Here is a 20,167-nt window from a genome sequence, read left to right as displayed (position 1 = left end):
CTGCATACAAGCAATATAGACTCAGTCTTATGTATACATCTATATAAGCTGCTTATTAATATTAACATATTGTAGGATAGCAAAAGAGTAATTAGGCAATTTATATAATTTATATAAAGAGAGAGATAGCAAGTAGATAAGTATAATAGTGAAGAAACGTGGGGGGAAGTGAGTGTGAAGGAAATCTGTGGGGGATTCAACATAACAATACACCAGTAAATGGTGACCTAAGCGAGATTATTATTATTATTATTAATTTATTTTTTTTAAGAATATATTTCTATATTATTATTATTATTATTATTATTATTATTACTATATAGCCTATGCATAATATAAATTCATATTCTATTTCGTAACCCATTATCCATACATATACATACATATACATATACATATATATACATATATACACATATACATACACATACATATACATATACCTACGTCAAATAATCACACAATGCTCGGCTCTACCAATTGTCAGTTAGAACAGCCAAGGGGTCGAGGTTGGGTTTCGGAATAGCTGGCCGTCGATATATAATTTATCAACGACCATCGAAGTCCGTTTACCCTCCTGTCTATTTTGTTTCATGATAGGAAACAGTACTTTTCGCCGCTCGTTTATCTCTCTTGGGAATTGATCATTCATCCCGAAAGATGTCCCTTTGAGCTCCCGTCCTTTACTTTTTACCAATTCTTTATGTTTAAAATGTTCGAACTTAGCAATAATAGGACGGGGCTTATTGCCCTTACGAGCTCCGAGCCGGTGTACACGGTGAAAAGAGATATTATTTACCGTCTCCTGTGGGATCTTTAGCGATGATGTCATGAATTTTTTTATCTCACCCTCTGGATTATCTGGAGAATTTTCGGATATACCTGAGAATATTAGATTTTCCCGCATACTACGGGATTGAACATCTAAGACCGTTTCCTTTAGCATTTTATTTTCCTTTTTAATCGTCTCCAACTCGGCTGTGACAGCGACGAGAGAGGAGCGTAGCTCGGAGTTATCGCATTGGAGATCGCTTACCTGTTGGCTAACGAATTCCAAACTTGCCTTTAATTCTTTGACGTCCTCGCGGATAAGACAGAGGACGTCAAGTTTTTTATTTATGGAATCCAGCATACTCACCGATACGTCGGCGGTTGCTAAATCGTCCGTGTCTGTTGACGAGTCATTTTTCCTTTTTTTTTTCGAAGGATTATCCCGACTAGCCGCCGGCTCATCCATCGCGCAGCTATAAAAATGATCGTCAATAAAACGTTCAAGGTCGTCCACACTGGATAATATTTCCGATCTTTCTTAGAAAAGAAAAAAATCGAATTTATCTAATCATTAAATTCGGGTTTAATTAGAAATATAAAGCTAATTCTATTTTAGCAACAGAGCGCCGCCATGTTAGATTTTCCCAGTCTCGCTACCGGTCACGCGATAGTCACAGCATCTCGCGATGGGAATTGTAGTCCGTGTGCCTTGGCGTGGCTGACCTTGACGACTTGGCGTGGCTGACTTTGACGACTTGGCGTGGCTGACTTTGACGACTTGGCGTGGCAGACTTGACGACTTGGCGTGGCAGACTTGACGACTTGGCGTGGCAGACTTGACGACTTGGCGTGGCAGACTTGACGACTTGGCGTGGCAGACTTGGACGACTTGGCGTGGCAGACTTGGACGACTTGGCGTGGCAGACTTGGACGACTTGGCGTGGCAGACTTTGACGACTTGGCGTGGCAGACTTGACGACTTGGCGTGGCAGACTTTGACGACTTGGCGTGGCAGACCTTGACGACTTGGCGTGGCAGACTTTGACGACTTGGCGTGGCAGACTTTTTTTTTTTTTTTTTTTTTTCCTTTTATTATTTTTTTGAATATATAAACAAATGAACAGCAGAAATAAAACAGAAAACAACAACAATCAAAAGAGAAGAAAATCCCAATAAAATAATCATTCAATCAATCATAACTTACATGTTCAAAAGGGAGTAGGAAGAAGTTAAAAACTTATCTAGTCCTACCCCTTTTACTCAATATATTTAAACTTATTTCATTATTAATACAATTTTAATTTACTAATTATTAAAAAAAAATAAAAAAATAATAATAATAATAAATGATATATATATAATCCAAGTTATATATATATATATACATATATACATACATACACACATATATATATATATATATATATACATATACATATATACATACATACATATACACACATATACACAAGTGCACTTAACATATTCACATTTACCAAAAACATATATACATAAATTTACTAAACATATACCATAATACCTATCTAGATCATTTACACATACTCACATGTACATTTTTCATATTCTGGTCTGACATAGATAATTTTTTTGAACTTTACTTTTAAACATTTTTTTCAACTCCAGCATTGAGTCACAATTTTTCAGAGCAATTTCCAAATGATTCCACAGATCAACACCTTTTACAGATACACACCTTTGCTTAATATTTGTTCTTGTTTTGGGTTTTTTGTACACACTTGTACCCCTTATATCATAAGGACTGTGTCTAATTTCAAATAACTTCTGAGTACTGTGGCAGAGTAAATTGTTATAAACTTTATACATTATTTGTGCTATTTTAAAATCCACCAAGTCATAAAATTTCATTGCATTTAATTTAATAAATAGTGGATGTGTTGGTTCTGTATATTTTGATCCATTAATAATTCTTAATACTTTGACGACTTGGCATGGCAGACTTTGACAACTTGGCGTAGCAGACTTTGACGACTTGGCGTGGCAGACTTTGACGACTTGGCGTGGCAGACTTTGACGACTTGGGGTGGAAGACTTTGACGACTTGGCGTGGAAGACTTTGACGACTTGGCGTGGAAGACTTGGCGTGGAAGACTTGGCGTGGAAGACTTGGCGTGGAAGACTTGGCGTGGAAGACTTGGCGTAGAAGACTTGGCGTAGAAGACTTGGCGTACAAGACTTGGCGTACAAGACTTGGCGTACAAGACTTGGCGTACAAGACTTGGCGTACAAGACTTAGCAGACTAGGCATGGAAGACTTAGCAGACTTGGCGTGGAAGACTTGGCGTAGAAGACTTGGCGTAGAAGACTTGGCGTCGAAGACTTAGCCGACTAGGCATGGAAGACTTAGCAGACTTGGCGTGGAAGACTTGGCGTAGACTTGGCAATAAAGACACCACTGTGACCAGACATGCAGACATTCAAACAGCAAACAACAAACATCAAACATCCAAACAACACAATGCTCCCACAACCGCGTGAGAACAACACCACTCCCTTATACCAACACTAATGACAATAACAGGACACACCTGGGAGACACAGCAGGGAGGGTAACCAATCAGCGATACACATCAGGAAGGGAAGACACAAGCAGGTGGACAAGGTTAACCATAACGAGACTGGGGAAACAGACAGGAACAACAGACAACCAACACTCACCAAAATAAAACATAAACCCAAACAAACTGAAACGTGACAGTACCCCCCCACCAAGGGACGGCTCCCAGACGTCCCTAAAACAAAAACAAGCCAAAACGGGGAGGGCGGGGACGGGAAGGGAGCTATGGACTTTGGCTGGGGCAGAGACGAGGAAGCTGTGGACTTTGGCTGGGGCAGAGACGACGAAGCTGGGGACTCTGGCTGGGGCAGAGACGAGGAGACTTGAGACTTGGGCTGGGACAGAGACGAGGAAACTTGAGACTTGACTTGGGGGCAGAGACGAAGAAGCGGGAGAAGGCGGCAACTCCGCCGTGACGAGGGGACCCGAGACGCCAGGGGCCTAGGCGGCACAGGCGTTGCGGCCAGGGGCTGCGGAGGCAGCGGTACAGGCGTTGCGGCCAGGGGCTGCGGCGGCAGCGGCACAGGCGAAGCGGCCAGGGGCTGCGGCGGCAGCGGCACAGGCGTTGCGTCCGGGACCAGCAGCGACGAAGTGGCCAGGGGCTGAAGCGGCAGCAGCGGCACAGGCAAAGAGGCCAGGGGCTGAAGCGGCAGCAGCGGCACAGGCAAAGAGGCCAGGGGCTGAAGCGGCAGCAGCGGCACAGGCAAAGAGGCCAGGGGCTGAAGCGGCAGCAGCGGCACAGGCAAAGAGGCCAGGGGCTGAAGCGGCAGCAGCGGCACAGGCAACGAGGCCAGGGGCTGAAGCGGCAGCAGCGGCACAGGCAAAGAGGCCAGGGGCTGAAGCGGCAGCAGCGGCACAGGCGTGGCATTCATGGGCTGCCGAGGTGCCGGGATGAGGGCCTGGAGCCGGCGGGGCGCCGGAACGGGGTCCTGAGGCCGGCGCGGAGCCGGAACGGGGTCCTGAGGCCGGCGCGGAGCCGGAACTGGAACTTGAATCCGGCGCGGAGCCGGAACGGGGACTTGAATCCGGCGCGGAGCCGGAACGGGGACTTGAATCCGGCGCGGAGCCGGAACGGGGACTTGAATCCGGCGCGGAGCCGGAACGGGGTCTTGGAACCTCCGCTGGGTCCGGGTAGGTGGGAGCATTCTGTAACGTGCGGGGTGTGGATGGACCCAAAAGCGGAGGAAACAGGCAGGAAGAGCAAGTGGAAGAAGGATGTAAGGAACTTTATTGACCATGACGGGGATTGACCATGACGGGGAAGGACGAGACGAGACGGAAGGGGAGTAGACTGGGCCGTACGTGGACACGGATCATGGCGGAGACTTGGCGTGGCGTGATGCAGAGACTTGGCGTGACGTGAGGCAGAGACTTGGCGTGGCTGACTTTGACGACTTGGCGTGGCTGACCTTGACGACTTGGCGTGGCTGACTTTGACGACTTGGCGTGGCTGACTTTGACGACTTGGCGTGGCTGACTTTGACGACTTGGCGTGGCTGACTTTGACGACTTGGCGTGGCTGACTTTGACGACTTGGCGTGGCAGACTTTGACGACTTGGCGTGGCAGACTTGACGACTTGGCGTGGCAGACTTGACGACTTGGCGTGGCAGACTTGACGACTTGGCGTGGCAGACTTGGACGACTTGGCGTGGCAGACTTTGACGACTTGGCGTGGCAGACTTTGACGACTTGGCGTGGCAGACTTTGACGACTTGGCGTGGCAGACTTTGACGACTTGGCGTGGCAGACTTTGACGACTTGGCGTGGCAGACCTTGACGACTTGGCGTGGCAGACCTTGACGACTTGGCGTGGCAGACTTTGACGACTTGGCGTGGCAGACTTTGACGACTTGGCGTGGCAGACTTTGACGACTTGGCATGGCAGACTTTGACGACTTGGCGTAGCAGACTTTGACGACTTGGCGTGGCAGACTTTGACGACTTGGCGTGGCAGACTTTGACGACTTGGGGTGGAAGACTTTGACGACTTGGCGTGGAAGACTTTGACGACTTGGCGTGGAAGACTTTGACGACTTGGCATGGCAGACTTTGACGACTTGGCGTAGCAGACTTTGACGACTTGGCGTGGCAGACTTTGACGACTTGGCGTGGCAGACTTTGACGACTTGGGGTGGAAGACTTTGACGACTTGGCGTGGAAGACTTTGACGACTTGGCGTGGAAGACTTGGCGTGGAAGACTTGGCGTGGAAGACTTGGCGTGGAAGACTTGGCGTGGAAGACTTGGCGTAGAAGACTTAGCAGACTTGGCGTAGAAGACTTGGCGTAGAAGACTTGGCGTAGAAGACTTGGCGTAAAAGACTTGGCGTACAAGACTTGGCGTACAAGACTTAGCAGACTAGGCATGGAAGACTTAGCAGACTTGGCGTGGAAGACTTGGCGTAGAAGACTTGGCGTAGAAGACTTGGCGTCGAAGACTTAGCCGACTAGGCATGGAAGACTTAGCAGACTTGGCGTGGAAGACTTGGCGTAGACTTGGCAATAAAGACACCATTGTGACCAGACATGCAGACATTCAAACAGCAAACAACAAACATCAAACATCCAAACAACACAATGCTCCCACAACCGCGTGAGAACAACACCACTCCCTTATACCAACACTAATGACAATAACAGGACACACCTGGGAGACACAGCAGGGAGGGTAACCAATCAGCGATACACATCAGGAAGGGAAGACACAAGCAGGTGGACAAGGTTAACCATAACGAGACTGGGGAAACAGACAGGAACAACAGACAACCAACACTCACCAAAATAAAACAAAAACCCAAACAAACTGAAACGTGACACGCCTACTGCCCAGAGCCAGCTGAGATAGGCGCCAGCACCCCCTGCGACCCATATATATATATATATATATATATATATATGTATACCATACGGTGCTGCAAAACAGATTGTAAATGCTCCTGAAAATAAATACAAAATGATGGATTTTATTGGACAGAATAATACACAATACACAAAACAGAATAATGTACACAGTGTGCTGGAATCTTACCCTTCTTTCCTTTCATTCTTCTTTTCTTCCATTAACACCCCTTGTTAAAATGTGTCCTCCTGAAATAAGTCTAGTCCGAAAAGAAATTGCATACAAATAGAATGTATCATTTTGTACTTGCTGACATCAGAAAGACAACATCTTTCAAAAAAGTCACAAAAATGAGGTTTTGTGTAACTTGAGAGGTATTTTTTTCTTGCAAATTTTGGTCAAACTGTACGTGATCAATTGATTGATTTATTTTTTTAAGGCGATCATTGTCTGGCTCATTAATGTGCTTCCTAGGGGCTCACCTTATAACTGCATATTCCCTTGGGTCTTTGATTGTAAATGAACTAAATCCTAATTGGGATGGTGAGGGGGTGGCAGAAGAAACTCTGCTCCGGTTTACATGTCGATCCTCTGCTCCCTCGCTCCCGCTTTCATCATCAACAGTGAAGTCATAGCACCAAGGGCCCTGTTCGTGTGCTATCTCAGATGATGTCACCAGCAGCCAATCAACACATTATAAAGCTTGCGTGTTGGGATGTGTGCGTGTGTGTGGGTGTGTGTTCGTGTGTGTGTGTGTGTGTGTGTGTATTCTACACCATTGGGAATAGTGTGCACACAGTTATTATCTGGTTCCACTGGCAAGCATTAGAGTCCTAAATATTTATTGTGATGAGAAGAAATGCAGTGAATTTTTTTGTAAAATTGAAAATGGTTGGACATGTAAAGAAATGACTACTTGGCATAAATCTAGTTTTCATGGGAAGTAACCTACAATAGCTCTTCTCCTACAGCCTTTTGGGATTTTAAAAACATTAATTCTCTCTTCTAAATGCATTGTTGTAAGACAACTACAGTATGAAACCCTTTTTCGAGTTCTTGGGGGTGGTGGTGGTGAGGGTGCTGGAGAGTGCTCACTCTGGAGACTCCCTCCTTCTCATGGGAAACTTCAATGCCCATGTGAACTATGACAGTGAGACCTGGGGTATAATCAGGAAGAATTCAGGCGAGGAGGCGCCCTGAACTGAACCGACGTGGTGCTTTGTTACAAGACTTCAGTGCTCGTCACGGTTTGTCCATAATGTTCAAACATAAGGCTGGCCATACATGCAATGGCACCAGAGCATCCTAGGCTGCAGTTCACTGATTGACTTTGAGTCATCATGTCATCAGAATTGGGGCCACATGTACAACCCCTAGCAAAAAGTATGGCATCACCAGTTTTGAACGAGCACCACCGCTGGCTTTTATGACAGCTTGCAGTCTCTAAGGCATGGACTTGATGAGTGACAACCAGTATTCTTCATCAATCTGGTGCCAACTCTCTTTGATTGCAGTTGCCAGATCATCTTTGCAGGTCGGAGCGTTGCTGTGGACCTTTTTTTTTCAATTTCCACCACAGGTTTCTAATTGGGTTGAGATCTGGGCTATTTGGAGGCCATGACATTGACTGGATGCGTCTTTCTTCAAGGAATGCTTTCACAGTTTTTGCGCTGCGGCATGATGCATTGTCATCTTGGAAAATGATTTCATCATCCCCAAACATTTTTTCAATTAAAGGGATAAGAAAGCTGTCCAAAATGTCAATGTAAACTTGTGCCTTTATTGAAGATTTAACCACAGCCATCATCCCAGTGCCTTTGCCTGACATGCAGCCCCATATCATCAAGGACTGGGGGAATTTTGATGTTTTCTTTAGGCAGTCCTCTTTGTAAATCTCACTGGAACGGCACCAAACAAAAGTTCCAGCGTCATCACCTTGTCCAATGCAGATTCGTGACTCATCACTGAAGATAACCTTCATCCAGTCATGCACAGTCCATGATTGCCTCTCCTTAGCCCATTGCAGTCTTGTTCTTTTTTGTTTAAGCGTCAATGATGGTTTCCTTTTAGCTTTCCTGTATGTAAATCCCATTTCCTTTAAGCGATTTTGCACAGTTCTGTCATATACATTGACTCCAGCTTCCTCCCATTTCTTCTTCATTTGTCTTGTGCATTTTCTGTTTTCAAGACATATGGCCTTTAATTGTTTGTCTTGACGCTTAGATGTCTTCCTTGGTCTACCAGTACGCTTGACTTTAACAACCTTCCCATGCTGTTTGTACTTGGTCCAGATCTTCGATACAGCTGACTGTGAACAGCCCCATACGTGTTGAGTTACCTTCTTCAAGAAGTTTGATAATCCTCTCTTTGGTCTCAAGAGACATCTCCCTTGTTGGAGCCAGGATTCTTGCCAATCCACTTGGTCCAGCAGCTCTCCAAGGTCTGATAGCCACACTGTATTTAACTGTTGACTAACGAGCAGATGTAATTTGAGGCAGGTGCCCAATTAAGGAAAGGAAATTGACTGGGTGAGTCCTTATTTTCCGCTCAAAATGGAGTGATTCCATATTTTTTTCCTCAGAATGGAGTGATTCCATCTTTATATCCCTGCACTTGCTCTATAAAAGTAACATTTACTGACCAGCACAATGTTTTTTCTTCATTTCTTTTTTATGTTTCTGGAAGCCAAGATGTTGCACTTTGGAATGACCTTACAACTGCTTCATGCTTTTTATCTGAGTTTGAGCTACAGAATAAAACGTCTGAATGAGTGCTCGTTCAAAACTGGTGATACTTTTTGCTAGGGGTAGTACATCTTCAGCTAGAAGCCCAAGGGTCTCATTTATCAAAGTGTGTAGAACAAGTTCTGAATTATTTTGTACGTCTAGACAATCTGTATTCATCAAACGTGTAGACAAGTGTCATCGCAGACCAGTAAGTAATATGTGTCGATAAATCCCATCTGTTTTATACCGCTACACTCGCACACATATAACCTCATTTGCATTGAGAGACACCTCCTATTGATCATATATAGTAGCAGCAATCCTTTAAGAAATCCAATCTCTGAGTCTGACATTGAGGTGCAGTATTTGTCTGAGAAGTGGAAACAAAAAAAATAGTACTGTTTTGAGCAATAAAGGCATGTCTTAACAATAAAAGAAAAAAAAGGATTGTCATGAACTCCTTGCCCTCAAAAAATGGCATGGCCCACAGACGAGAATTTTGTATAATTAATTTGAGAATGAGCAAGTTATTTAGATACCTGTGTTGCAAGCTGGGAATGTGTGACCTCACTACTGTATACCTGCAGTGAACCCACATCCACAGAGCTATAAGAATGAAAAATTGTGCGTTAATTTATCCAGGTCATGTGGATTGCAATTGTTTGTGCATTGGTTGAATAACATTCCTGTTCACAGGATGAATTTGTTGTATGATGGTGGCAACATTCAAATGTGGATGAAATTCATCTCTGGCTCTAGCTATGTTGTGGAAACCAATGTTTCATTTTAGCTTGCTGGTGATGTCTGTCTAGCCCTTCTATTTGTAGTATGCTGTTCTACCGCAAGGTTTTGTGTGTTCGCATGGTCAGAGCTGTGCGTAAATCAAATCCTCATAGGCCTAAGATTTAGCCAGCCAGGCTAAGGAGCCAGTCGGGCTCCTAACATGAGAAATTGAGGTAGTCCGGCAATTTTCCAGGTAGCCCGACCCTTTGATCCTAATGCAGGGTACTACATTAAGTATTTTTGGGTGGTGGCCCAAATTGTGGTGGCCCTGTCGGTCCCTGTATATCGCTGGCTTGGTCCAATACCCCACATATCATAATTTGGTCAATTTAATATTTAAAAAAATATATATTAGTCAGTCACACGTTTTATTTTTGACAAATTATTCACTTATAAAATAACTATAATGAGTAATAAAAGAAAACTATTCCCTTAGTACTAATAACAAATATTTGAAAATATTGTATATTAAAAGTGTTTATTACCGCCCATCCGTCCGCGTCCATCCATCCATCCATCCATCCATCCATCCATCCATCCATCCATCCATCCATCCATCCATCCATCCATCCATTTTCCTTACCGCTTACTCCTCACATGGGTCGTGGGGGTGCTGTAGCCCATAAATGTTGATTTCATCACATTTATTTATATGTGTAAGTCCATTTGTATTTTCGATTCTGTGTCCAGACTCCAGACTATATGGACAGCCTGTGGAATACACAATAACATTAATTAAAAAAAAACCCTAAATATATTAATAAAATGAAAGAAAAATATCTAGTGCCCATAAAAAGTCCCATTCAAACTATATGATTGTATCAGCTTTTTCAAGGCAAGTGCAAGGAATTAAATACAGGAGTACCATATCTCACATTTATCTGGAGTTCGACACAACCTGTGATGTCGCAGTTTGATAACACTGAGACAGCCGAAGAAGAATGTCACATATGATGAATGGGAATTAGTAGGGATAGTTTTAGAAAATCGATATCAAATCGATTTTCCCTTTTGAGCATGATATCAATACATAAAACCATGAATCCATTATTTTAATATCTCTTTTTTTCCCATAAATTCACAAGAAAATGAATTTTAAAGACCAACTTTTTGGAGCTTACTGTTTTGTTTTGTTTTTAAATTTACTGTTCACGTGAATTTAAAAGTATTTTCTTAAATTTATGAAAGACCTGACTCATTGCACTTTAAGACAAGTCAAAATCGTTTTAATTTATATTTAAAAATATTGAATTAGAATTATTAAAACAGTTTCACCTCATCCATGCTTATATTAATGTTTGCGTAAAACTCAAGTAATTAGAACGTGTTATTTTCATTAAAAATAAATGAATAAATAATTTAACTAGTTACTGTCTCTGCAAAATGTAATTTTGAATTTAATGTTTGTGGAGTTTTGTTTTGTTTTTTTATCATGTCCTTGATATTTAAGGAGAATTAATGTTACATAATTAGTAGTGTTGTTTCGATACCGTTTTTTAGCCCCCGATTCTGATACCCAGCTTTGCAATATTGGCCGATGCCTAAGTTTTTTTTTTTTTTTCTCAAAATGAAAAAGCTGTCCTGCCATTGGTTCAGAGCATTCAAAGGCCAATAGGATATCTTGGCTCAGCATGCAGTGAACACGTCACACATCAGTTAATGTCGTGCACGAGCAAGACACAAGATGCCGCATCCGAAGTCCTATATTAGCATCAGAAATTATGGTATCGGCATGTTACTTGCTAGTCCTTGCCGATGCTGATACCACTGTTTTAATACAGTATCTGGGTCTCTGCCGATACCAGTATCGGTGTTGGAACAACACTATTAATCAATATCGGATTGGACTGAAGTGAATCGAATCAAATCAATCAACTGAACTCTTGTGAATTGAAATTGAATTCACTGAGAAAATGAGAATCAATACCCAGCCCTAGATATTAACATCATGTACTGACTGATTAAAGGCCCTTGACGCAGGATTCAGAGGTTTTGCACATTTGCGACCCCTCTGGCGAAACGCGGAATGGACGCCAGCAATGTGCACACGGCCAGAGGCGTGCACAACTTCTCGGGTACGAGCAAACCTCCAAGTTAATTGAACAAACGTCAACACGGAGCGCAACACCTTTTTCATAGGCTTAATAATGTCTACAGAGGTAAGAAACATATTCATCTTCAAGTTACTTTGTATGTGATAGTAATTTTGAGTGACAAAATACAACATTCCAAAACGTCAGCGCATTCCCGTGAATCCGATGACATTGAGTAGAGCAGTACGTTGCGAATATATACTTATTTTTTAATGTAATCAAGCACAAGTACAAATCAGTGAGTCAACTAATTAATCAAGTCGGCTTTGCTGGTCACTTACAGTTGTTTTACATACCACGTCTCAGCACTCAGGCATTCACCAGGCAAAAGTGGGGAGAGATTAGTTAGCGACCGTGTGGTAGTTTTATTCTGCATTGGTCATCATAAATAGACCCTTTCATATTTTCGTTACAAATTCTTACCTTTTTCGCAAAAAGTCACCAAGCTGTGTGTCCCATTCCATCCCCAGGGCAGCTCTTAGGTCTCTCCACCTGATGAACGCTGCTCCTATATTTATCAGCATCCTCCCGCGACGCTGGTCCAAAAGTTTTTTTGACCTTTTCGTTACACTAGACTGGACTTTACTCCTCTTTGTCTTCCGTGGAATCTCTGCAAGTGATTGAGACCTAGCTATCGGGTGCAGTCCTCTTCAAATTAGTGCTGTCAAAGTTAAAGCGTTAACTAATTAATTAATCACAAAAAATTACCGCATTAATCATTGTATTACCACAGATTAATCACACTATTAATTTTGACCGCAGATGATCCTTTTTAGCCAACAGCGGATGGTTACATTAAAGGTAGCTGTTGGAGTTTGAGCAATAAACATAACTACATGCATTAAAGTAAAGCATTTAATAAATGTTTAGATATCCATCCATCCATTTTCTTGACCGCTTATTCCTCACAAGGGTCGCGGGGGGTGCTGGCACCTATCTCAGCTGGCTCTGGGCAATAGGCGGGGGACACACTGGACTGGTTGCCAGCCAATCGCAGGGCACACAGAGACGAACAACCATCCACACTCACAAGCACACCTTGGGACAATTCGGAGCGCCCAATTAACCTGCCATGCATGTCTTTGGAATGTGGGAGGAGACCGGAGTACCCGGAGAAGAGCCATGCGGGCACGGGGAGAACATGCAAACTCCACCCAGGAAGGTCCGAGCCTGGACTCGAACCGGAGTCCTCAGAACTGGGAGGCGGACGTGCTATGTTTACATATGCCATAGGTAATTTTATCCCATTTTAAATTATGCAAATAATTAATTGATTAGAAAAAGCAGGATGAGCGTGTGCAGTGAATATAAATTTTTGAAGAGGTCCTCATAACATTAAATGTAAAAAAAATTAACATATAGGCCTAACAGGTGCGCTTCAAATTTAGCGGGCAAAATATGTTGGAAAAAAAAGCTTTTTTAAATCAGTGATTAAATTAATCAGGATTAATCAAAATTCTAAGATGTGATTAATCTGATTAAAAAAATTTATCGTTTGACGGCTCTACTTCAAATCCATTTTGAATTAGCTGGCCTGTCAGTGAAGTTGCGTGAACAATTGCGAGAGCTAACATGGACAATAGTGACTACTAATAGCGTGAACGCGCATGACGTCATGCTCAGAGCAAAAGTCAAAGTTTCCGGCCTGACTGCGCCAACATTATTTCACTTTACAGGAAAATAGGGGCAACAGTCATTGTGCCACAGTAGTGCCTCCTGTCCATTATACAATTCTTAAAACATGTGTGGGTGAAAAATATGGTTATTTTAACACTCCAATTTGAGTCTTAAGTTGCATCATGCCCCTTTAAATATAAATAGAAGACTGAGTGCTGAGAATTGCATTGCACAGATAATCAAACCCAGTGTCCACTACAAGCGCAGACAGCGACCCCCTTCCAAGTTAAAACTATTTACAGCTTTTATCTGCCGTGATTGGATTGCAGTGAAGTTACATGCTATGCTAATGGCCACAGTGAACACAAGTTAATAGCACACTCGTTGCACACTCGAATGGGAAAAGCGAACGTATGGAAGAGGAAAATCATGGTGTCAAATGAAGGTGGTGTTATAGTGCGTGCTGTCACAAGTCTGTGGACTCTTCCACTTGCAATAATTTTCAGGTCGCCATCTGGGCGAATGGTTACTGTAAATTAAGACACCGTGGTTTTTAGTCGCCAATGGCGAGCTGGTGAATGCTAAAGCTTAAGCCTGTCCTCATGCACAATTTCAAATTGATACGATCAATTCCATACTTTCTGTGAGAGCATTCATACTCATACTTTATGTACATTTCTGTGCGTATGCGTGCTTGACAAATGAGGCCCCAGGTTTGATGCCACTATTATCTTGCTTATCCTGCTCACATTTAGTTAAATACAAGAGCTTTTACCCCTTATCGTGAATGTGAAATAGGGACAGTTGCCACAATATAGATGAATGATAAAAAAAAATCTCTAATGCACAGCATCACAGCATTTGTAGCTAATAATAATTTCCAATGTCCGAATGCCTGAATTCTTGCAGAGCAGAACAGTGATGCAATATAGGATCTGGCAGCAAGGCTGTGTCATCAGCAAATTTAACAAGGTGTCAGTTTGGCAGAATGGACATGTAGTCACTGAAGGTGAGAGGACACAACCTTTAAGGGGCATGGGGTGTCCGAAATAACGTTAATAACCAACTCTGTCTATGACCTGTCAGTGAGGAAGTCTATTTGGTCTGGGTGGAAGCAAGAGGCGAGTTCAGAGCTGCCAACCTATAGAAAAAAAAAGAACCCCCCCCCCAAAAAACCCCATAAATAAATAAATATATATATATATATATATATATATATATATATATATATATATATATATATATATATATATATATATATATATATATATATATATATATATAGCGTTTTTTGGTGGCCACAGAGAAATGTACTTATGCTAATTAGTCATATTGACCAATAAAATGCTAGCGCACCAGGTTAACGCCCATAAAGCCAGCCTACTACCAAGTAATTAGCACAGCATCAAAGTGAGCCCGTCCGTGGACACATAATCTCATTGGGATTTATTAAAGCAGTATAAAAAAAAAAAATAAAAAAATATCCTTCACTACTAAGCACATTCTTTTCTCATTTTATCTCCTGCTTTGGTCGCCTACATTCTTTCAAATAAGATTTAAAAAATGATAAAGTCAAGAGAAGATAAAAAGATTCTGTCTTGATAGTTCACATTCAAGTCCTGTAATCCTTCTCCGCCCAGGCCTTCAGCTTGGGTCCTTGATTTATCACTACCAGGCATTACAATCCTGACTGATGGAACTCAAAGCATAGCATATGTTTTTGTTTTCAGATACAATCAATCTCTCAAAGAGCATTATACCCCTGTCAACTCTTTCTTTCGGTTCTGCTTCTCTGATAAACTTAAAGGAATACAAGACTTGTGAAAAACTAACCACCTATTCTGTAAAATTGTTAATTTCAACTCTTCCCTGGAATAAAAAAACAACAATTTATGTTGAGTAATTATGATCTTACAGCGCTATTTTTGAATATTTTTGCATTGAGTACAGTAAAGGCCATTTTTGACAGTCACGGGATCATCATGACATATCGCGTGCGTGAAATACACATTGAATGACATGCCTGCCAGTGACAACAGAGACTCACGAGGCATTATCGCGTCCCACGGCGGACATCAAAGGTGGAATTATGCCCTATAGCAAATAAGTACTTCTTCAAAAACAGTACTCGCCAAAGATTTGTGTCCAGCCGAAAGCAGTGATGAAACTGGCCGAAAAGGTGGACTCATTCAGCCGGCCAGCTCATAGCAAGTCGGCATTGGGGAGCGTCTACAAGTTCGTTTACAGAGACTCAAATTACCAGTCAAGCCACCATTGACATTGTACACACTGGAAATGTAAGTTGTGGACGTTCCCTAACCTGGACGGTAAACATCCGGGTGACTTTTACTCTGCTCAGCCAGCTACATGTCATGTGCTAAGCACGCTTTAGCTCACATTAGGAGAGGACACCCTCTATGGAGGACCAAAAGTGCCAACATTAAATAAATAAATACACCATTAAATAATTAAATAAAAGTGTCATTAATTAATTAAATGTGTCATTAATTAATTAAATGTGTCATTAATTAATTAAATTCCCTGTGATTATTTAATTATATATATATATATATATATATATATATATTTATTTATTTATGTATTTATATCTTTATTTATTTATATATGTATTTATGTATATATTTATTTATTTATATGTTTATTTATTTATTTATTTATACATTTATTTATTTATTCATTCATTTATTTATTTATTCATTTATTTCTCTATTTAATTATTTCATGGTCGCTGTTTTGCGGTTTTTTTCGTGGATTTATTTTATCTGTCAAGCTCGCCCGTCAAACTTAGTGGGCGGGGCTGAGGCCTGATTCACTCAAATCTTGTCTAAGCGACTGCTTCGGCCTGAAGTGGTTGTCAACATGGCGGCTACGGTGATGGATTTTTTGCTGATATAGAGTGATCAAGGCTTGTTGTTGTGCAAAACCAACATCAAAATAAAAGCGATATTTCTTTTATTTCGATAAAGTACAATTTTGCCTTGTAGGCGTTTCCATTGAAGAGTAATTTGCTTCTGAGGCGTAGTTCTCGTAATGTCCCGCCTCAACTCTCGCGAGATCTCGCAGTTCATGTAGGCGGTAGCATCATGCAACGTCACGAGAATAAATTGTTTGCGTGTTTCAGACTTGATACATTTAAGGGATTTTAAATATATCTCAAATTCTATTAGAAAAATATTATAGATAGATGCAGGGAGATTTAAGAAGTCTTGTTTATGATGCCTGGAAACAGCAGTGGCGCGGGCAGCAAGTCAAACAGCGACATCTGCTGGCTTTTAGGTCCACACGAGTGTGGACATTGCTTTGGATGTGAGTTTACTGTTTGTATGTTGTTAATTTAATGTTTTAATTGTTTTCGTATGTTTGATTTTTATTCCATGTTGGCTACAGCAGTTTTCATTGCAGCGATTTTTTTTTAAGTGCTCTCAAAATAAAGTTGAGCTGAATTTAAATATGCTACTATTGTTAGTAACGTTTTACATACATAAATGCAACTTTAGTTTTGTGTGTGTTTTTTTTTGTTTTTGTATTTTTCAATGTTTTGATCGCTTTGGTGATGTTTGTTGTTGGACTTGCAGCAGTTGTTCAATAGAGCATTTTAGAAAGTGGCGGACTGGCCACCATTGTGGCTTCTCGCTGAGCCACTGATCCTGTACTTCCTTTTCTCCGTGACCGGGCGGAGTCAAATGACTAGTAGGAAATGCGGGAAAAAAGTGTTTCCATAAAAATTTTGCGAAGAACTTCCATTTCAGCACGTCTCAAAAGGCACCTAATGAAAGCGTAAATCTAATGTCTAATGGAAACGCACCTATTTAGGTGAAAAGCGCCACCCAGCCTATCAATTGTGTTTACTGGCTACTCACTCCGCATCAATTGACTATTCTGAAATGGATTTGCCTTGACTTGGTGAGCAGATTGACCAATCAGGTGTTAGGACCCGCCCACTAACTGATGGGCTAGACAGATAAAATAAATTCATGAAACACCGCAACATAGTGACCATGAAATAATTAAATAGATACATAAATAAATAAATAAAATAAATAAATAAATAAATAAATAAATAAATAATCATAGTGAATTTAATTAATTAATGACACATTTATTTAATTAATGACACTTTTATTTAATTATTTAATGGTGTATTTATTTATTTAATGTTGGCACTTTTGGTCCTCCATAACCCTCCACCGCCCCACGCCCACACTGAATGACATGAAATCTGACGTGCTGAGGATTTTACTCTGATCAGAATTGGCGCAGTATTTGGGATAGAAGACGGTCTATTTCTTGCCAAATTAAGTTAGCAAACTCCATTCAAGTGAATGACAGTAGCTGTTGTTTACGCACAGGATACGTCATCACAATCATGTGACCAGGATAATGGCGTTCACCACGGTATGTTCTTATTTTGATACTTAATCGGTTTAAAAGAAAAATCAGGGAATAAGAGGCCAGGGATCATGCACTTTTATTCTTGATACACAATGTCGAATCCAGTACTGGAAAATGAGTTCTAAGTCTTGTATCGCTTTAAAATTGAGTTAAGTCAGCGAATAGAACTGATCGAAAAGCAGGCAAAGATTAGAAGAACCACAAACTAGGGATGCAACAAAAGACGATTTGAACTGGAAAATCGGTTTTGATTTAACCAAACAGAATTGAATCTTTCCATTCTGAAATATGCCGTCCTTCAATCCTAGCATACCTCATGTCTGGATACGTATCAAATCAGCTTTTATGAGGGACGCAAACCAGGACTACACTGTTATAAATCTTTTTTTATGTTGTGGATAAATTGTTGTTTCTTTCAATATAATTAACTTGAATAGTTTGGACTTTGGAGAGCTTTTGCATGTTGTTACATTACATATTAAAAAAAAAAACATGACAAAAGCTACAGCAATGCCATATTGAATTTTAAGATGACTGAATCGAACCAAATTCAATCATCCCACATGAAAATGTACTGTTCTTGAATTGTATTTTTGTACCCCATTTATTGAGACACGTAAAGAACACAGAGAACTCGTTTTTCTTTTTTTGCCTTACAAGAATTAAGTGTAATTGCTCATCAACTAGTAGCTGTCCATGGCTCTTTCATTGTCAGCATGCACAATTAGACAAATCACACCATTTATAGTCACGACAGAGAAATTGGGGGGGAGCAAAATATTTTTTTCTTCTTGGTGGGCCATAAAAATAATTGTGAATTACTTGTATAGTATAGTGTTTCAGTGGAGACATGTATTTTATACCCCTCCCTCAAACACACGCGCACGTGCTAACTGAAACTACTAGTCATACTCAATGACATGCTTGTTAACCACAGGTGCCATTGAGGCAATTGGTGAATACCATATGTCCAATAAACATCAATTTGGCTTCCAACTAAAACATTTGTTTTGCCTATTGTACTGTAGTGTGCCATCCATCATTGACAAAGTAAATTACTGCGCTAATTACAAGCACAACTTTGATAGGAACCTTTTTGTTAGCAACTAGACATTGACCTGTCCTTGCGGTTGCTGCAGGTGCCCACGGAGTGCGAGAGGAGCCCCAGTTTGTGACAGCACGTGCAGGAGAGACCATCATCCTGGGATGCGATGTGTCCCACCCTTTAAACGGCCAGCCTTATGTGGTAGAGTGGTTCAAGTATGGAATGCCAATCCCCTTCTTCATCAACTTTCGGTTTTATCCTCCTCATGTGGACCCAGAGTATGCTGGTAAGTTGTTTTTATTTACCATTTGCTGTTTACTCTTTATGGGCGGCACGGTAGTCGAGTGGTTAGCACGTCCGCTTCCCAGTTCTGAGGTCTCCGGTTCGAGTCCAGGCTCGGACCTTCCTGGGTGGAGTTTGCATGTTCTCCCCGTGCCCGCGTGGGTCTTCTCCGGGTACTCCGGTCTCCTCCCACATTCCAAAGACATGCATGCAGGTTAATTGGGTGCTCCGAATTGTCCCTAGGTGTGCGTGTGAGTGTGGATGGTTGTTCGTCTCTGTGTGCCCTGCGATTGGTTGGCAACCAGTCCAGGGTGTCTCCCGCCTACTGCCCAGAGCCAGCTGAGATAGGCGCCAGCAGCCCCCGCGACCCTTGTGAGGAATAAGCGGTCAAGAAAATGGATGGATGGATGGATGTTTACTCTTTATTACTATTTACTTATTTAAAAACACTAAAATATTGCAATCTTAACTTGACTGAGGAATAAAGGCATAATTCTAAGATAATGTTCGCCTAATTTTAACATTAGTGCTGCCTCTACCGTCTCAAGTGCAAAAAAGAAATAACCAAATAACACTCTGCATTAATTAACATCACACGACTAAATAATTGTGACGGGAATCGATTTTTGAATGATTCCTCATAACTTTGGATGTATATAATTATTTGGATAGATCATTTTACTCCTAACACCACTTAGTGAAGGGAGCAATTCCTAGGAATAAGTAAGAAAAAAATAACAAGTAAAAGAATGCTGAACTGAACCCTGCAGGTATTCTAAGGTCTTGCACGATATCGACATCTTATGTGCCAAATTGCTTGACGTCATGCTGATGCTAACACTAGACTTTTTAATAATAGTTTGTGGTGTTTACATTAAATATATAGCTGTAAAACAGTTGTTGACGGTACAACAATAATGTGCAACTATTTTTAATTAGTTGTTTGTGTGAATATATACAGGGCTTGAGCCCAAACTAACAATTTGTAGGCTTCCAAATGAG

The 20,167-nt window shown here is 41.4% G+C and overlaps 1 protein-coding gene across 5 annotated transcripts in view; it reads left to right on the top strand.

The window, feature by feature from the left end:
- Positions 1–20,167, top strand: part of igsf9bb (immunoglobulin superfamily, member 9Bb) — a 140,629-nt gene that overhangs the window by 33,585 nt on the left and 86,877 nt on the right. For all 5 annotated transcript variants that reach the window (XM_077505110.1, XM_077505109.1, XM_077505112.1 and 2 more), the window contains exon 2: positions 18,978–19,169. In XM_077505110.1, coding sequence (XP_077361236.1) covers positions 18,978–19,169 — 192 coding nt within the window. The remainder of the gene's footprint in view (positions 1–18,977; positions 19,170–20,167) is intronic.

This window comes from Festucalex cinctus, chromosome 18 (genome assembly GCF_051991245.1).
Source record: "Festucalex cinctus isolate MCC-2025b chromosome 18, RoL_Fcin_1.0, whole genome shotgun sequence".
In the NCBI taxonomy this organism is placed as follows: Eukaryota; Metazoa; Chordata; class Actinopteri; order Syngnathiformes; family Syngnathidae; genus Festucalex; species Festucalex cinctus.
Note: the sequence above shows the minus strand (reverse complement) of the source record. Positions and strands in the feature narration are given on the sequence as shown.